This window comes from Pistacia vera, unplaced genomic scaffold (genome assembly GCF_008641045.1).
Source record: "Pistacia vera cultivar Batoury unplaced genomic scaffold, PisVer_v2 Contig871, whole genome shotgun sequence".
Classification (NCBI taxonomy): domain Eukaryota; kingdom Viridiplantae; phylum Streptophyta; class Magnoliopsida; order Sapindales; family Anacardiaceae; genus Pistacia; species Pistacia vera.
Window position 1 is genome coordinate 361,750 of NW_022196747.1, and position 17,802 is coordinate 379,551.

Genomic DNA, 17,802 nt, shown 5'->3' on the forward strand with positions numbered 1-17,802 from the left:
CACCCTTGATTTATTAAATTAAATATCAAAATCTTTGAAAATTACTAATAATAAGAGGTAAATTATTATTTCAAAAGCTTTATAATTAATGTATTTAATAACTACTTAATTTAATTTGGTTTCACTGTTAAATCATACTGTGGGCTCGTGTGCAGCCGCGTAATTAATCTTTTCGACAATAATAATTTCTATGAAGTTTCCAAAGCCTTAGTCTATTTATCAAATCATGCCGGTAATTTTGGTGATTATTCGTAATTTTATTACCCAACTCAGCATGATATTTCCTTAAATTTTCAGCATAATTTCTAATACCAAAAACATGCATACAAAATTTATTGTTTAACTCAATGAAGTTCCTCCAAGTTAAAATTAAACACACTCACTGTTATTGAAAAATATTTTATACCCCTTATAATTAATATTTACCTGCAAGATAATTAAAAACCCTTAGAAAGATATCAAAAAATGTCCTATTAAAGATATTTTCTGCTATATATATTTCTATAAGTAGCTTATGTTGCAAACGTATTTCAACTGAACACTTCACTCAATAACAGAAAAATATGGCAGCTGTAAGTAATGGCTACAATTCTTGGAGGAGGAGAGCTCACAGAAGCTCAGAACACCGAGCTCAAAGTGTGCCGATATGGGAGAGGAAATTCTGCTGGGAAGTGGGTTCAGTACCATGGAAGCGGATCGTAGAAGCAAAGAAATATATGAATATTTTTGATAGAGTAATTGAATGGGACGATTCCGCTTGTGAAGAGGCTTTCAAAAAGGCGAAGCTTCGATATTGGTTCAAGATCACTGGCCAGCCACAGAGAATTAGTCTTCCGAATCGGGATATGTTTATTGATGAGATTGATTGGAATGCTGAAATTGATCCGGCAATTTTCCCAGGCTTGGGTGAGTGTTCTGGAGACGATGAAGAGGAACAAGAAGAAGAAGAAGAGAAAGAGAAGAAGAATGTGAACGTCGTGAATAGCTTTGATGTTCCATGGCATCAGATAAAACCTACAGGTTGGGATTTGTATGAACGGAAGTGTCAATCGTTTACAGGAATGGTGGTGGGAGAGTGATCGATCGATGTTGTTCTTCGGAAACTCTGATTTAGGTTTCTGACAGTTCAGGGAAGTTCAAATTAAGAGAAGATTAAAACTCTTCAACAACACTTATTGTTAGTATTAGGTTGATTATAATACAATAATGTAATTAGCAGTTTTGCATTGAGAAGAACATTGTCTTATATTTGCGCATTGTTACTTTGGGTTTTGATACTTATTTGTTTTTATATATTTATGTGTTCTTATTTGAGATATCTTAATATAAATTTAATTAGTTTTGAGATCAATTTCATCGAGGGAATTCCCAACTCCAATGGCATATGTTTAAGTTGGAGTTAAAAACTTGTAATTAGACCTTGGGCTGGATTGACTATTCCAAATCCCGATGTGCACAAATCAATTTGCTCCCTTCTGTCACTAATATGTTCTTAGTTTTATCTGATTAAGTCGTACCTTCGAGACTATTGCTTTGAAGAAATTAGTTGAAATACATTATCAAAGCAAATCTACTCTCTAAATGGAAAATTTATCAGTACGAAACTGGAAACTGTCACGTAAGGATTATGAGAGAGAGTTTATGAGATTGGATTGTAAATCAATCTTTATTCTTCTCTAAATACATTAGCATACGAATAATATTATACCTCTAATGAGCTAATTTTTACAACATTTCTCCCAAAGTAACGATGCCAATAACTAGAGCTTGACATTTGGGACCGAACCCAAAAGCCGAGCTCTAAAACCCGATCCTAGGACTGATCCTCTCAAAGACCGGACTTAGGAGGCCTGGTCCCAAAACGGGACCAGGCCTAAGGAGGAGGGCCCGGGCCCTCCACTGGGCCCTCCTCCAAGGCTCAGGCCTAGGACCGATCCTAGGTCTGGGCCCAAAAAAAATTGTATTTTTTCAATGTAGTCTCTGTCAAATTACATAAAACCCCCTGTTAATTTTAAATAGATATAAATTACGAGGGCTAAAAATAATTTTACAAAATTTATTAAAAAAAAAATCTTCCAGCTCTAAAAAATTTATAAAATTTATAAATTTTACCCCTAAAAAATACTAAAAACCCCCTATAAAATCTCGTTTTGCCTCCAAAATATAAAAAAATTAAGGGGGAAAAATAAAATTGTCCAAGGCCCATGGGACCGGTCCTGAGCCCATGGGACCAGTCCCGACCAGGCCTAAGGCCTGGTCCGGGTCCTGGTTTTTCTCATAGGCCTAGGACCGATCCCAGGCCCATGAGTGACTGGTCCCATTTGAGACCAGTCCCAAACAGGCCCAGATCTGGGCCCGCAAGGGACCGGTCCCTTGCCCAGCTCTACCAATAACTGTTTTAGCAGATAGGTTCTTCGAAGGAGCTTGCTTCTTGCCATACAATTAAGTACTTTAGAATTTTCAAAGTCTCAAAGAGTCATCATCTTATCACCTTTTTTTATAAGTTATATCCTTTCTCCTTCCATAACAAGTAATCTCAATGATAGAGAAATTCCCATGATAAGACAACTTTAATCTTCTTCAATAAAACAAAACGTTCTCTATTCAAGTATCCTCAAATTTTATAAAAATAGTTAAAAATCGACTTTTATAATTCTTTACTTGAAGTAGATAATTGATCTAATTTTTAATATTAAATACATTAGTTTATTAAACAGTTAGTATAAGAGATAATTTCAGGTCGTTTTGCTTTTTGAGCTCGTTTTGACCTCAGGTCGAGGTCGTTTTGCTCTCAAGTTGAGCTCGTTTTACTTAGATTAAGCTCGTTATGACCTTTCAGGTCGTTCTCCTACCAGATTTCAGGTCGAGCTCCTACCAAATTTCAGGTCGTTTTCCTAACAGATTTCAAGTCAAGCTCCTAACAGAGTTCTGGTCGCTCCTAACAGATTTCAGTTCGAGCTTTTAACAGATTTTAGTTCGAGACTGCAGCAATTCAGATCAAAGACTTAGTTTCTGAAGCGCGTTTACGCACTTCAAAAACTGGGGGGCTTCTGTTATGCCTCAAAAGTCAAGTCTATGTCAGCACAATTAATGTCTCTCTGTACTAGCTGCCAAGCCCATATCTCCAAAGATATTCTCACCAACTTTATCTTATTTCAAAGAGATGAATGGACGAGAGTCTTCTATGTGTCAAGGCAGCTTGCAAAACACTCATTGCATTAAGTGCAAATGTGAATAGATGGGCATTTCTCTTTCCGAAGAAGGGAGGCTGGAGGCTAGGCTGAGATTTGAGCTTTATTTTCAATTATTTCTCTCTGTAAAAACACTGTATTTCTTCATCTTTGTATGCCTTACGGGCAAAATCATAGAAATAGTCAGAGATCAATAAAATAACAGTGGATATAAGAGTCGCTTGTTGCATTCGAACCACTATAAAAACCCCCTCTTGCCAATCTTTTATTCATTTTTCTGCAAAATATATAATCTCAGCTCCATATTCAAATCTCATGTATCCATCACGTGTGTCTCCTGAGTTAGCTCAGCGTTTCCCACGTGCGAGTCGTTGGCGTCTAAAATCAAGCGTCAACAATTTGCATCAGAAATCTCTCTAAAAGAAGAAAAAAAAATTCCCGGCACTTGTTTCATCAGGCGAAAGTTTCTTCTTGTTACAAATGCTGTCGTTGACTATTAAAAATGGTCCTTTACTGCTTTGCCCTTGAGTATTTACTCCACAGATGAGAGACGGAAACTGTAAATTCTCAACATGTATAGGAAGCCATTGAAACAGTAAATCAATTCAGCATATTAGAGTCAATAACAGAATCGGAAACACAAAGCAGTGATGTGCTTTCTATTTAAACATAAAGAACTGAAGAAAGAGTAAAGATCAGTGAAAAGCATAACAAACCATTAGTGGAGTTCTTCCAAATACCCTCCCACAGCCTTCTCCTCCATAACCGAAAATTTGATGAAATTGGAAACTAAAAATAGAAAATTGCATTTCTTATAATGAAGAAAATTGAGTTCTTTTGACTACTCCTCTGACACCCATTATCTTCCATAACGCAAAATGCTGCACTAAAACAATGACTATTTGGTGAAATTTGAAAGTCTAAATAGAAATTTTTTCAAGATGAAAGTAGGAGACTGAAATAAATAGTATGAAATGCTAGCTAACCAAGTAAATGTGAAGACAAGGGTTTGAGCAATTGTTTCATCTTGTAAATTTTCTTTTTGCTTACAAGTGCTTCAATCAAGTTTTCTTCAGTGCATGATGTAATTTCGTCCTCCATTGCTACGGCCTCGAATGTTTAACAGAAAATTGAAATTCTCAGCATAGTTAGCAAACCATCAAGAAATAAAAGAACCAGTTTTCTTCAGATATGCTTTCATAGTAAACATCAAGCATTAAAGAAACAACAGAGAGCAACATTGAGAAAGCATAACCAACCATTAATCGAGTTCGTTCAGCAACTCTCCAAAAACCATTCTTCCTCTCTTCCATGCATGACGCAAAATGCATCTCTGGAACAGTAAATATTTGGATGAAATATGAGACCTTAAATAGATAATTACGTGTCTTTGTAAAATGGAATTTGACCAAAAAAAAAAAAAAAAAAAAAGCACTTATTTAAATTGGGGTTATAAAATACTTAAAAGTTCCGTAGAGAGATTAATGACTGTTTTCAATAAGCCCAAACAGAACAAATTTCTCAGTATATAAAACACTTATGGTTAAGAAAAGGACGGCAAATTGGTTTCATATTTCAACCTTGATTCTTGAGCAAATTCATGACATCTTAAACTTGGCTGCCTACAACAAACTAAATATTAGTTGAGAGAATATGGCTTTTCAACATCCCCACTAAGTAGATAGAGATAACAAAGAAAACAAGCCTTTCTCAATGAGTCATCAAATGATTTCATTGAGGGAATCCAATGTAATTTGAGAAGGTCCCTGACAAAAGTAAGAGAAAGCAAATGACAGATATATCAATCAGTTCTGCATATAAATTAAAGAATTTAGAGGACCAGTAGTAATGCTGTGATAGTGCTTTCTAGTTTAAACATGAAGAAAAAATAGGGAAGTGGGAAAGCATAACCAACCAGTTGATTCCTTTTGAGTAAATAAGCTCCTACATTTGTCCTTCCTCTCTTCCATATTTGTTCTAAGGTTGAAATTTGAAACTGTGATCGAAAAGAAATTTGCATGCCTTAGTAAAAAGAAAATAATGGCATAAACATTATCATATGATTAATCTCATAGTAGATATACTTAAATAGATGAATTGATCTGGTTTCAACAGTACACCAGATATAAGAATGTCATTAATATTTATAGTAGTTACATGATAGAGAGAAGTTCAAAATAACAAACAGAAAGATTACATAGAGATCTACGTAACAGACTTATCAGATAAGCATTTCAAACTATTATTGTTACAGCAGACTTGTCCTTCAATATCTCCTTCAATATCTGACTGTTGAGTATCATGCATGGGGATGGACTCTGTTCTGTCACTTATCTGTTTAACTGGCCCCCGCAAGCTAATGGTGAGAGGTTGAACCATAAGCTTGCTGCGAAGGAAGGAAAATCTAGATGCCGTCAGTCCCTTAGTGAACATGTCTGAAGGTTGGGAGTGGGTAGGGATATATCGAGCAAGGATGTCTCTATTGAAGATTTTCTCCCTTATAAAATGATAATCTACCTCGATATGTTTTGTGCGGGCATGGAACACTGGATTGGAGGATAAGGATAGTGCACCAAGGTTGTCAACCCATAGGCAAGGAGGGGAATGGAGTGGCAGACCAAGTTCTTTGAATAACATACGCACCCAATATAACTCGGTGACAGTAAGGGCCATTGACTGGTATTCTGCCTCTGTGCTTGATCTTGCTATAACTGGTTGTTTCTTTGCCATCCAAGAAATGAGACATGGACCTAGGAAGATGCAATAACCTGTTGTGGACTTACGGTCATCGAGACTCCCAGCCCAATCTGAGTCACAGAATGCATGAAGTGCTAGTGATCCTTTTGTGTAATGGAGGTCGTGTTCAATTGTACCTTTGAGGTATCTAAGTATGCGTTTGGCAGCGGTGAGGTGGATTGTAGTAGGACAATGGAGAAATTGACATAATTGATTGACACTATAAGCAATGTCTGGGCGAGTTAAGGTACAATATTGTAATGCTCCCACAATGTGCCTGTATATGGATGGATCGGGGAGAGGGTCACCTACATGTTTAGACATCTTGGTACCTGATAGACATGGGGTTGAGACTGGTTTGGCACCAACCATTTTGGTGTCTTCAAGCAAGTCAAGAATGTACTTACTTTGATGAAGATGAAGTTGGTCTGAGGTACGATGAACTTGGATGCCTAGAAAGTATGATAGTGGTCCCAAATCTTTCACTGCAAAGTCACGACTCAGTTGATGAAGAAGTTCTGTCACTGCAGGAGGGGAGTTGCTTACCACTAAAATATCATCAACATAGATGAGAATAAATATGGTGATAGTAGGGTGATGTAAATAAAATAGAGAAGTATCCACATGAGAACCAGTAAAGCCAAGATCAAGTAAGCTTTGGGAGAGGCGCCTGAACCAAGCCCTTGGAGCTTGTTTCAAGCCATAAAGGGACTTGTGTAGGCGACACACATGAGTTGGGAACATAGAGTTTTCAAACCCTTTTGGTTGTTCCATGTAAACTTCTTCCTCAAGGTGACCATGCAGGAAGGCATTAGATATGTCAAGTTGTTGTATCACCCAATTGTGATGAACTGCCAGCGCAAGAATTAACCGAATGGTGGCAGGCTTAATAACGGGACTGAATGTCTCATAGTAATCAACTCCATGCTCTTGATCAAAGCCTTTGGCTACTAGCCGGGCTTTGTACCTTTCAATGGTTCCATCTGCCCTCTGCTTGAGTTTGAAAACCCACTTATTTCGAATGATATGTTTGTTAGGAGGTCTAGGACACAAAGTCCAAGTTTTGTTTGCAAGGAGGGCATCAAATTCAAGTTGCATAGCTGCTGTCCAATTAGAATCCTTGGAGGCTTACTTGTAGGTTCGAGGCTCAGAGGGGAGTGTGGAGGACAAGGCCTGCAGGGGATGATTGGTGGAGAAGTATAAATGGTTGTCAGAAAACTGTTTGGGTTTGTGGGAGTTGGTTTGAGAACGGGTGACCATTTTATTAGATGAGGGATGGGCAGCAGGTAAGGCAGTAGTAATGGATGAGTCATGAGTGGTTGGGGCAACATCTGTCTGGACAGGAGAGGAATTTGGAGCAGAGAAGTCCAGATCTGTAGAAAATTCAGGAGAAGAATGTAATGGAGAAGTAATAGATGGTAAGGAAGGGGGGGACATACCTGTTGATGCAGGAGTAGCAGAGTCCACTAAAGTGTCGTCCAAGGTGGGAGTAGGAGCAGGGGGAGAGAAGTCAATCATGGGAGGGAAGGGGACATGTGAGGTAGTGGGAGAGGTAGACTTCGGATGGATGGAGGCAGCAGGGAATGTATGTTCATCAAACACAACATGCCGTGAGATGTATATCCTGCCAGAGTTGATATCAAAACACCTATAGCCTTTTTGGTTGATAGCATAGCCAAGAAAGATGCACTTTTTGCTGCGGTATGATAGCTTATGAGGAGAGTAAGGTCTTAATAGGGGATAGCAGGCACACCCGAATGTCTTAAGAAGGGAGTAGTCTGGGTGTTTTTGAAATAAATGATAGTAGGGGGATTGATTGGCAATGACAGGTGTGGGCATGCGATTAACAAGATATGTTGCGGTTAAGAAAGCATCAACCCAATGTGTAGTAGGCAAAGGAGATTGAGCTAAGAGACTTAGACCCGTCTCTGTGAGATGTCTATGTTTCCTCTCAGAGATGCCATTCTGTTCAGAGGTGTATGGGCATGTTAGTCGATGTAAAATGCCACTTGCTGCCAGAAAAGATTGAAAAGAATGAGAGAGATATTCTCCTCCATTGTCGGTTTGCAATTGTTTGATTTTAAATGAGAAGAGATTCTCAACCAAGCATTTAAATTTAAGGAAGGATAGAGAAACATCAGATTTTTGCTTAAGAGGAAATAACCAAGAAAACCGAGAATAATCATCTATAAAAATAACATAGTATTTGCAACCACTAATTGACATGACAGGAGAAGTCCACACATCCAAATGAATAAGTTCTAGGGGGTGTTTGGATTGATGAGTAGAGATGGAGAAGGGAAGTTTATGGCTTTTAGCCATTTGACAAAATTCACAAATATGCTTGAGCTTGTGAGTGCTAGAGACCGAAATTAAGGAGCTAGTGGTGAGCTGCTGAAGGACAGATTCTGATGGATGGCCTAATCGTGAATGCCAAGTCTGAAAAGGGGCTGTAATTCCTAGCAAAGCAGTGAATGAGGATGTTCTCTGCATTTTATTGAATGGAAAATGCTGAAATTGGACAAGATAGAGACCTGCTTTACTCGGACCGTGGAGGAGCACCTTGTGGGTCTGCATGTCCTTCACAACAAAATATGATGCAGTTAGGATAAAGTAGCAATTGTTATCTTGACACAGTTTTTGAATAGAAAGGAGATTAGATGAGGCATTAGGACAATGTAATATATTGGACAGCAGTAAAGAACTTTGTGAAGTGGTGATAATGGAGGAACCAATGTTCTGTATGTCCAAACCTCCACCATTGCCCACAGTAACTTGAGCAGGGCCTTGATATGGTTGTTGTTGAATAGTGAGGTTCTCCAAGGCAGAGGTGACATGACTGTTGGAACCGCTATCTAAGAACCAAGATGGGGCATCCCCCTGTTGCACATGTGTGTGGGCAGCCATAGCAGCGAGCTGAGCAGGGGGGTGTCTCCCTTGGTATGAGAAGTCCATGCGGTGGTAACAGTCAAGTGCTTGGTGGTTAGTTTTCCCACAAATCTGACATAGAGGTTTGGAGTTGGAAAAGAGAGTGTTGGGAGGAGGAGGCTTACATGTCTGCTGTGCAGGAGAGGAATAAGGTTGGTTTCTGTGTCCAGGGAATTTATTGGAAGGATATGGCTTAGGCTTTCTGTTGTTGTAGTGTTGTTTGGATTTTTGGGTGAAAAAGGCAATGTTATTGGTGTCGGGTGAGACAGATTGGTGTTGGATCTCAAGGAGTTGCTCATAATTGAGTAGTTCTGTTTGGAAATCATCAAAAGTGATTGAGGAATTTCTGGTTGCAAAATTCAGAGATGTGATAAAGGGGTGATATGCTGGATTCAGTCCTCCCACAACATAGGAGATCAAATCTTCTTCATCAACGGGTTTTCCCACTGCTGCAAGTTGGTCAGACCAACTTTTGGCAGTGAGGAGATAATCTGTGCAGGACTTGTTGGACTGATTCAACGTTTGGAGCTGCCTCTTGAGGTGAGAAATTCTGGAACGTGAATTAGGTGCAAATCGTTTTGCCAAGGTATTCCAAACCTGTTGAGAAGTGGTGAGTCCATAAACAGTGGACAAAATTTTCTCTGTGAGAGTGGCATTGATCCATGCCAATATGAACTGGTCTTTTTTCTGCCATACCAAATAATCAGAAGTAATGACAGAAGTGGGTTTGCCCTCATCATCAGCGACAAACTGAATTGGGCAGGACTGAGAGCCATCCACAATTCCTAAGAGATCATGACTTCGAAGGAGAGGGATGAATTGAGTGGTCCAATTGAGGTAATTGGTGCCATCCAATTTGACAGATACCAAGGGAGTGATGTTGGGTAAAGAGAATGTTGCAGCGGAGTCTTTGGAAGCCATAAGATCAAAATAAAGGGGGGGTTAGCCAAGTAAAGGCTCTGATACCAAGTTAAATAGATGAATTGATCTGGTTTCAACAGTACACCAGATATAAGAATGTCATTAATATTTATAGTAGTTACATGATAGAGAGAAGTTCAAAATAACAAACAGAAAGATTACATAGAGATCTACGTAACAGACTTATCAGATAAGCATTTCAAACTATTATTGTTACAGCAGACTTGTCCTTCAATATCTCCTTCAATATCTGACTGTTGAGTATCATGCATGGGGATGGACTCTGTTCTATCACTTATCTGTTTAACTGATATTACCAACTTTGTTGATGCGTAATTTTGACACCAACGATTTCGCAAGTGTAAAATGTTAAAAAGATCTTAGAAATTACACGTTAATTGATTGTGAGAGCTGATTAGGGTACTGTTTTCATTGTAGTATGCAAAGACGTAAAACAATAAAGGAGATAATAAGGTTTTTATAGCAGTTCAGATGCTTAAAGCGAATCCTACAATCATTGTTTTCTTTTATATGAGTGTGTTCCTGATCGTTAACCAAAATTACAATAGGTTGCGAACTGAGGTCTGGGTTATAGGTTCTTGGTATTCAAAGTGTTTTTAGAGAATGTCAAGTCAGCCTCTTTCTAATAGTGTATCTTTGTTATTTCTTTGTTGAATACAAAGTGTTTGATCCCGATTTTGTGAAAGGGAGCTGCTTATTTATACCCGTTGTGCTCAAGGTAATGATTACATTTTTGCAAGTGGGTTGGTGCCGTGTAAATCTCTCTTGTCTTCCCATTGGTCAAGAACTTAAGAAATATCGTTAAATTAAATAGGGCTTAGACAGGTGTGCGAACCAAATTCATTCACAAACAAAACTTGAGTCGGTTAGGTTGATGACAGCTATATTCTTTTTGTCTTAGGTGACATGGAAGATTCTGGATGATACAAAGCCTTCTTAAACTCTAATTGGTGCTCGTTGACATCAGCTTATGTCAACTCTAATTTTCAGGCATAACAAACTTCATTCTGCCAACTTCTATCATATATATTGATCATATTTCAACATTGATTCTTCATGAATTTCATGGAATTTTAACCTCAATTCAATGCATCAAAACTAACATAAACAGGTAAGGTTTTCTTAACAAGTAAATGGCATTTTAAATTTGAGAAAACCAACCTCAGTGACTCATCCAAGTGTTTCACGGAGGGAATCCAGAGCAAGTGGGGAACCTTCCTGGCAAAAAAGAAAGGCATTGACAGTTATTTAACGAGGCAGTTTGACATCATTCTTTGAAATATGCTGATATCAATTTCTTAAAGGTTTATTTTGAAAAATAGTTAAAATTTAAAAAGAGCTTAAACAATACCAGAAAAATGATGCATGAAAAGTGGGATTATGACCTCCAAAAAGCATGGATACATCAGATATTTACTGGCCTGTCACTGTTTTCCAGCATGATACACATACCCTCCCACAGCCATTCTTCTTCTCTTCCATAACCGGAAAATTGATGAAATTGGAAACTAAAAATAGAAAATTGCATGCCTTAGAATGCAGAAAATAGATGTTTAATATCTAAAATGATGTATAATTTAGTTATGAAACAATGACTATTTGCTGAAATTTGAAGCTATAAATAGAAGAATATTACATTAACTGAAAATTGATGCAAGGAAGATGGAGTTATCACCCATAAGGCATACGGCCCAAATATTGATCTCTAGTACAAGTCACCAAGAAAAATATTTCAGAAGGCCCATGTAACTTATTTTGTACTACTGGGCCTTGTGAAATACATATATATTAGAGGTGGGCAAGGATCGGACCCAATTGGTCCCAGGTCTGGGCCTTATGAGTCCAGTCAAAATTGGGACTGGTCCCATTAAGACCAGGCCCATTTTGGTTGGGATCAATCCTGGGCCCATGAAATTTTTAAGGGCCCGGATCGGTCCCTAAGACTGTTCATGGGTCCATAGCACTAGTCCTATGGGCTGTAAAATTTCATTTTAACCTTTATATTTATTATCTATTCGAATAAAATAAGGGTTTGGGATATTTACCAAGGCCTTAAACAAAATTGGGTGGGGGTTTGGTACCGGGCCTAGAGGAGGGATCGAACCTAGGCCTAAGCCCTCCTCCATGGGCCTGGTTATAGGACCGGTCCTTGTGAGGAATGGTCCTTGCGAGGACCGGTCTTAGGCCCAGTTTTTTGGGTTCGGTCCCAAATTCTCACCTCTAATATATATTTATATTTTACAGAAACATAAATACATACAAATAAGAAATTTTTCTATATTTTATAATAATATCAATGCTAATAATATATATAATATAGAAAATTTTCTTATAATTTTAATTAAACATTGGATATAAATTTATTTTGTATTAATGAGCATTGTTAGTATCCTTATTTTTTAACTTATTTTGTATTAATGAGCATTGTTAGTATCCTTCGAAACATGAGACTACCACCATAGATTTCTCTCTACAATTCATACCCACACCCCTCTACCTAGCGCTAATTTATTATAAAGGGTTTCGGCTTTTCTCAAACATTACAAAAATCTAGAAAACGGTTATGCCAATATATGGTGTGAGTAATCACTACTAAGTGACCTGATGGTAAAAGAGCACAAGGAGGTTCTATAAACTCCTAAATCAAGTCCTTAGACACTAATAGGGGTGGCCACTAGAGTTCTTATTTGAACGATAATACCAAGACCCCGAAAGATTAATTGATTCGACACCCCCGGTGATCAAAAAAAAAAAATTATGGTATGGGTGAACAAGAGAACAAAGTTAAGTAAAAGGTTTTCATGAAAATGATAATTTAATGTGGTAATTAATTATAGTTGGAAAACAGGCAAGAAGGAATATGATTAGGATGAGGGTGAAGGTGTCTATATTTATATTTTGTTAATGAATGTTTATAATATAATGAGTTATTAGAATATAGCAAAGGGGTGAGTGGATTATAGGACAGATAATGACACCTTTATTGTAGCTAAGAATTTTCAAGTAGAGTTGGGCAGGGACCGGTCCCAAGCAGGCCCAGGCCTGGGACCAGTCACTCATGGGCCTGGGACCGGTCCCAGACCCATGAGAAAAATTAGGACCTGGACCAGGCCTTAGGCCTAGTAAGGACTTATCCTATAGGCCCAGGACCGGTCCTAGGACCAGTCCCATGGGGCTTGGATAATTATTTTTCCCCCCTCAATTGTTTTTTATATTTTGAGGGCAAAATGAAATTTTATGGGGGTTTTTATATTTTTTAGGGGTCAAATTTATAAATTTTTTAGACTTGGAAGATTTTTTTTTTTTATAAATTTTGTAAAATTTCATTTTAGCCCTCTTAATTTATATTTATTTTCAAATTAACAGAGGGTTTTATGTAATTTAGCAGGGGACTATATTGAAAAAATATAAATTTTTTTGGGTCCAGGCCTTGGAGGAGGGCCCAGTGGAGGGCCCGGGCCCTCTACGGGACCAGGCCTCCTAGGTCCGGTCCTCTCGAGGACCGGTCCTAGGACCGGGTTTTCGAGCTGGGCTTTTGGGCCGGTCCCAAATGCCCAGCTCTATTTTCAAGAAACAATAATAATTACATATTAATTATCAATTACTTTAGCACAATATTCGTTGAGATATCATACAACATTCATTCATGCTTTCATTATTTGAACATAATAATTTTAATTAAACATTGAATATAATTTATTTATAAAAAACTCATAAGAAAATTTTGATTAAATAAAATTAATTTTATTAAACTAATAATACATTCAAGAAATTGTATTTCTCTTTCAATGTAAACATTCAAGAAATTATTGCATTTGTATAAAACTAAAACTACAACAATCAGATTTTGATATCTATTTTGGTTAAAACAAATGGAGTATAAAATAATCATTCAACAAATCTAATGCTATTTCTGCTACTACTCTCTCAATCATTCATTTAATAATTTCTATTTTGCTTAAAACAAGTGGAGTTACTTCACCTCAGGAGAGGAGACCAATCTCTTTCTATGTAAACTTAATCAAATGAAAAATGAATATAATCAGTCAATTAAATTACCTCTAATCTTAAACATATGAAATTTCAATATCTTCAAATTGATTAAATATTCAATCACAAGTACATTTATATAAACAAAAATAAAATATTGCCTCTCTTTTTCCCCTTCACCAAGTATCGTAGCCTAGTAGAGGACAACGGTAAATTTCTTTTTTTAATGTTGTATTCTAAACAAGGTGGTTTGGTAGTGCCTTCAATTTGAGGCAGCTATGAATTTCCAAGGAAACCAAAGATGGCATGATTGTAATATCATCTTCTTCTGCTCCCGTTTTTGTAATCTCATAATCCCACTCTTCCCATTCCTCCATAAAATGAAACTCAAGCATTTTCAATTTGGGGAAGAAAATAAATAATGAAGATGTGCCATCACTTTCTATTCCCAAAAATTCATTACTCATTTTTTTCAAACTGCTCATAAACCTTATATTCAAAGATTCAAGGGATGACAATTTTCCCAAGGGAGGCAAATGCTTCCAGTTTATGCATTCAGGAAGTGTTAAGTCCCTAAGGTTCTTAACAAGGTAGTTTGGCAATGCCTTCAACTTGGGGCAATAACTAATTTCCAAGGAAACCAGAGACGGCATGATTGTAATATTATCTTCTTCTTCTTCTTCTCCCTTTCTTGTAATCTCATAATCCCACTCTTCCCATTCCTTCATATCAAAAAACTCAAGCATTTTCAATTTGGGAAAAAAGATAAATGATGAAGATGTGTCATCACTTTCTATTCCCAAAAATTCATTACTCATTGTCTTCAGACTCTCCATCCAATTTATCTCTAAAGATTCAAGGGATGACAATTTTCCCAAGGGAGGCAAATTCTTGCAGTTGCTGCATTCATCGAGTTGTAAGTCCCTGAGGTTGGTTAAGGACATCATCCAGTTAGACAAAATAGCATTGCCTCTGTAATTTTCTAGCACTAACTTCTCCAAATTTAAAGGTGGTTGTAAGATTTCAAGAAGTGCTTCATCATCCTCATTCGTCCTCTCTCCTTCATCTTTTGTGAAATCCAAAAACAAATGAAGGAGATTTTTCTGATTCTTGAGCTCTAATCTTCTAGCCTTATCCACATTTGATACATTTCCCAACTTCTCTATGCGCAAATTTCCATATAGGTTAAGGTAATTCAAACCTTCAAGGCTGCATGCTTTATTATCATTACCAACAATGAAAATCCTTAAGGTTCGGAGATTAGTCAATCTTTGAATTCCTATTGGCATGTATCTTAATAACCTAGTCTCATAATTTTCTAGATGCCTTAGATTTATTAATTTTCCAATCCCTTGAGGTAATTCTTCCAGTTCTCCACATTGACTAACGTTTAAAGTTTGCAAATTATATAATTCACATAATTCTTCAGGAAGTTCTCTCATTCTCAGATATTTCAAATCAAGATATCTCAAATGTATCAATTTTCCTATCTCCTTCGGAATGTTGTCAATATCATTTCTACCAATACTTAATGTCTTTAAAGATGTTAAATCACCAAATAATTTTGGTAAGATATTACTAGGCATTGAAGTCTTGGAATCTTGATAATTATGTATGAAACTACGCATCTTTTTTAGACTACAAATAAAATCAGGAAATGAAGTCCCTTCATCAAGTGTTATCATCAAATGACAAACTTGCTCATGATAAGAAGGGTTTATGATTGGCTCTTTAAGACCATTGATTTCTATGTGGAGACATTCATTCTTAGTCAAGAATTGAGCAAATTCATGTACTAAATCATGCATCTTACATCTAACGATATTATTGTGATCGTCTTTTTTAAACTCTTGGAAGAATGAGCGTGATGCTAAGTAGTCAAAGTACTCTTTACCAACTATCTCCATAACATTATTTCCTTCTTGGTTGAGATAACCATTAGCCATCCACAATTTAACCAAATAATCAGTTTCTATATATGGTCCTTTGGAAAAATGGCACAATATGTGAAACATCGTTTTATCGAGAAAGGTAAATCATTATAACTCAATAGTAAAGGACTGAAAATATTTTTTCACACTCCTCAAGTTTCCACAGATCACTATCTAAGATTTTTAACCACTCTTCTCTAGTTTTTTTAAAGCGCAAAAGACTACCAATAGCCTTTGCAGCAAGAGGCAAACCTTTGCACTTGTTTAAAATTTTCCTGCTGATCTCTTCTAGATTTTCACACTCCTCTTAAGACCTACCAAAAAATGCAAATCGCCTAAACAACAACCAACATTCTTCATCCAACAATACTTCGACAGCAATAATGTCCATTGATTCCATCACACATGCCACTGATTCCTTTCATGTAGTAATCAAAATTTTACTTCCATGGAGACCATTCTGATAGAATGGTGCCCATGTTTTGTAGTCATCTGACCACACATCATCCAAGATAAGCAAAAATTCCTTTTCAGCAATAGATATACTAATACACTGAAAAAGCGATTCCAATGTACCTAACTTCGAAGTACAACCTCCTAAAGCCTCAATGATTGCTTTGGCTATCTTTTATTCATCAAAAGGTTCTGACACACACACCCAAATTACTTTATCAAAGTTGTTTATCACCTCATTGTCTTTAGAAGCAAATTGAGCAAGAGTAGTCTTACCAATTCCCCTCATCCCTATAATAGAGATGATATGGGGGTGTTGTTCACTACTCTCGCACAACATGCATACTAAATTATTCTTATCCTCAACTCGACCATAAATATCAGACACATCAACAAATGAGGTACTTTCTACTCGTCCAGACTTTCTAACACTTATAATTGCATTAAAATTATACATATCTTTTTGCTTCACAATGACATCTAAATTCTCATTGACTTACTTTATTTTTATAGCAATGTCATGACGTAAACTCATTCGTTTGAATGAAAAGCAAGAGGGAAAGAAGAAACAAACCTCCTTCTTAAGAACAGCAGCATGTTTAGGTCCCTCAATTTGCTGTTTCAAAGTGGCATAGTTCCACTCATCCAACACATCTTCAATGTCGTAAGATGCGTGTTTGAGCCGATCTAACCAAAGTCTTACAGTTTTCTCCTTCACTTGTCTTTCCTCCGCATCAACAAGCACAGCTTCAATAGCTTCAAGATTGCTCCTAAGAGATTTGACTTCATTGTCGACGCCAACAACTAGCTTTACCTCCTATTGTATTTCTTGACCAATGATTGAAATTAGCTGCTCCAAGACACCAGAAACAATTGCTTCAACCATGATATCAGAGATGGTAAGTGTTTGAATGATAAAAGAGCTAGAGAGAATTGTGAGATATAAGATTTTGCTTGTAAGTGTGAAATTGCTGATATGCTTTCAATTCTTTATAAATAGTTGTAATTTAAAGAAGGAACGCAAAGATGATATGAACCGAATATGCTTGGCCCAGCACTTGATTTTCTCAGTCACCAAGCAATCGCAAAATGATGTATTAGCAGTGATTAGGATGCTTCAAAGGTGGTTAAGGCATGGAATATTGCTTTATTTCCTTTTGGTAATTCATTTTCATTGACTTTGTTTAAGTCCCATTTCTCAAATTAAGAATCTGATGCAAGAGTGGAGATCAAGTAAATGGAGATCAAAAGAAAAGAATTAAACTTATATTTCACTTGTACCAAATTATACTTTGATTGGACAAATGAAGCCAATGATCTGATTAAGAAGAGTTTGGACTTAAGGATCTATACATTCTCTCAAATAATTAAACATTGATTTCACTTTTTAATTCTATTACACTAGTGATATCCTATTTTGTGCACGCTCATTAATTGCCAATCTATATCAATTTACCAAGCATAGCTGAAATTCGGCGAAATTCTCTAGTGTCCAAGAGTGTAAAATCTTTTTTTTTTTTTTTTTAATTTCTTTTAACATTTATACTATGAGGATTTACTGGAGATTAAGCTTATGTATATAAACAAAGTGAATATTATTGCAATCAGATATTGTAAGAAATCCTCAAGTA

General features: G+C 36.8%; 3 protein-coding genes across 3 annotated transcripts; 1 reads left to right on the plus strand and 2 right to left on the minus strand.

Moving 5' to 3' along the window:
• Positions 1–563: 563 nt before the first annotated feature.
• Positions 564–1,079, plus strand: LOC116119071. The gene has a single exon (XM_031405026.1). It carries the CDS (start codon positions 564–566, stop codon positions 1,077–1,079), a length of 516 nt encoding a protein of 171 aa, XP_031260886.1.
• Positions 1,080–14,023: 12,944 nt separating this feature from the next.
• Positions 14,024–15,733, minus strand: LOC116119072 (disease resistance protein RGA2-like). The gene has a single exon (XM_031405027.1). The coding sequence runs from the start codon at positions 15,731–15,733 to the stop codon at positions 14,024–14,026; it is 1,710 nt and encodes a 569-aa protein (XP_031260887.1).
• Positions 15,734–16,139: 406 nt separating this feature from the next.
• On the minus strand, positions 16,140–16,988 carry LOC116119073 (putative disease resistance protein RGA3; the record flags this gene model as incomplete). The annotated part of the gene is made up of 2 exons (XM_031405028.1): positions 16,140–16,271; positions 16,746–16,988. Coding segments are annotated over 2 exons (375 nt in total), but the record flags the coding sequence as incomplete, so codon positions are not given.
• Positions 16,989–17,802: the final 814 nt, after the last annotated feature.

What these genes read in the sequence shown, in the direction of transcription:
- LOC116119072 (XM_031405027.1), bottom strand. Translation starts at nt 15,733, where the DNA reads ATGGCTAATGGTTATCTCAACCAAGAAGGAAATAATGTTATGGAGATA.
- LOC116119071 (XM_031405026.1), top strand. Translation starts at nt 564, where the DNA reads ATGGCAGCTGTAAGTAATGGCTACAATTCTTGGAGGAGGAGAGCTCAC.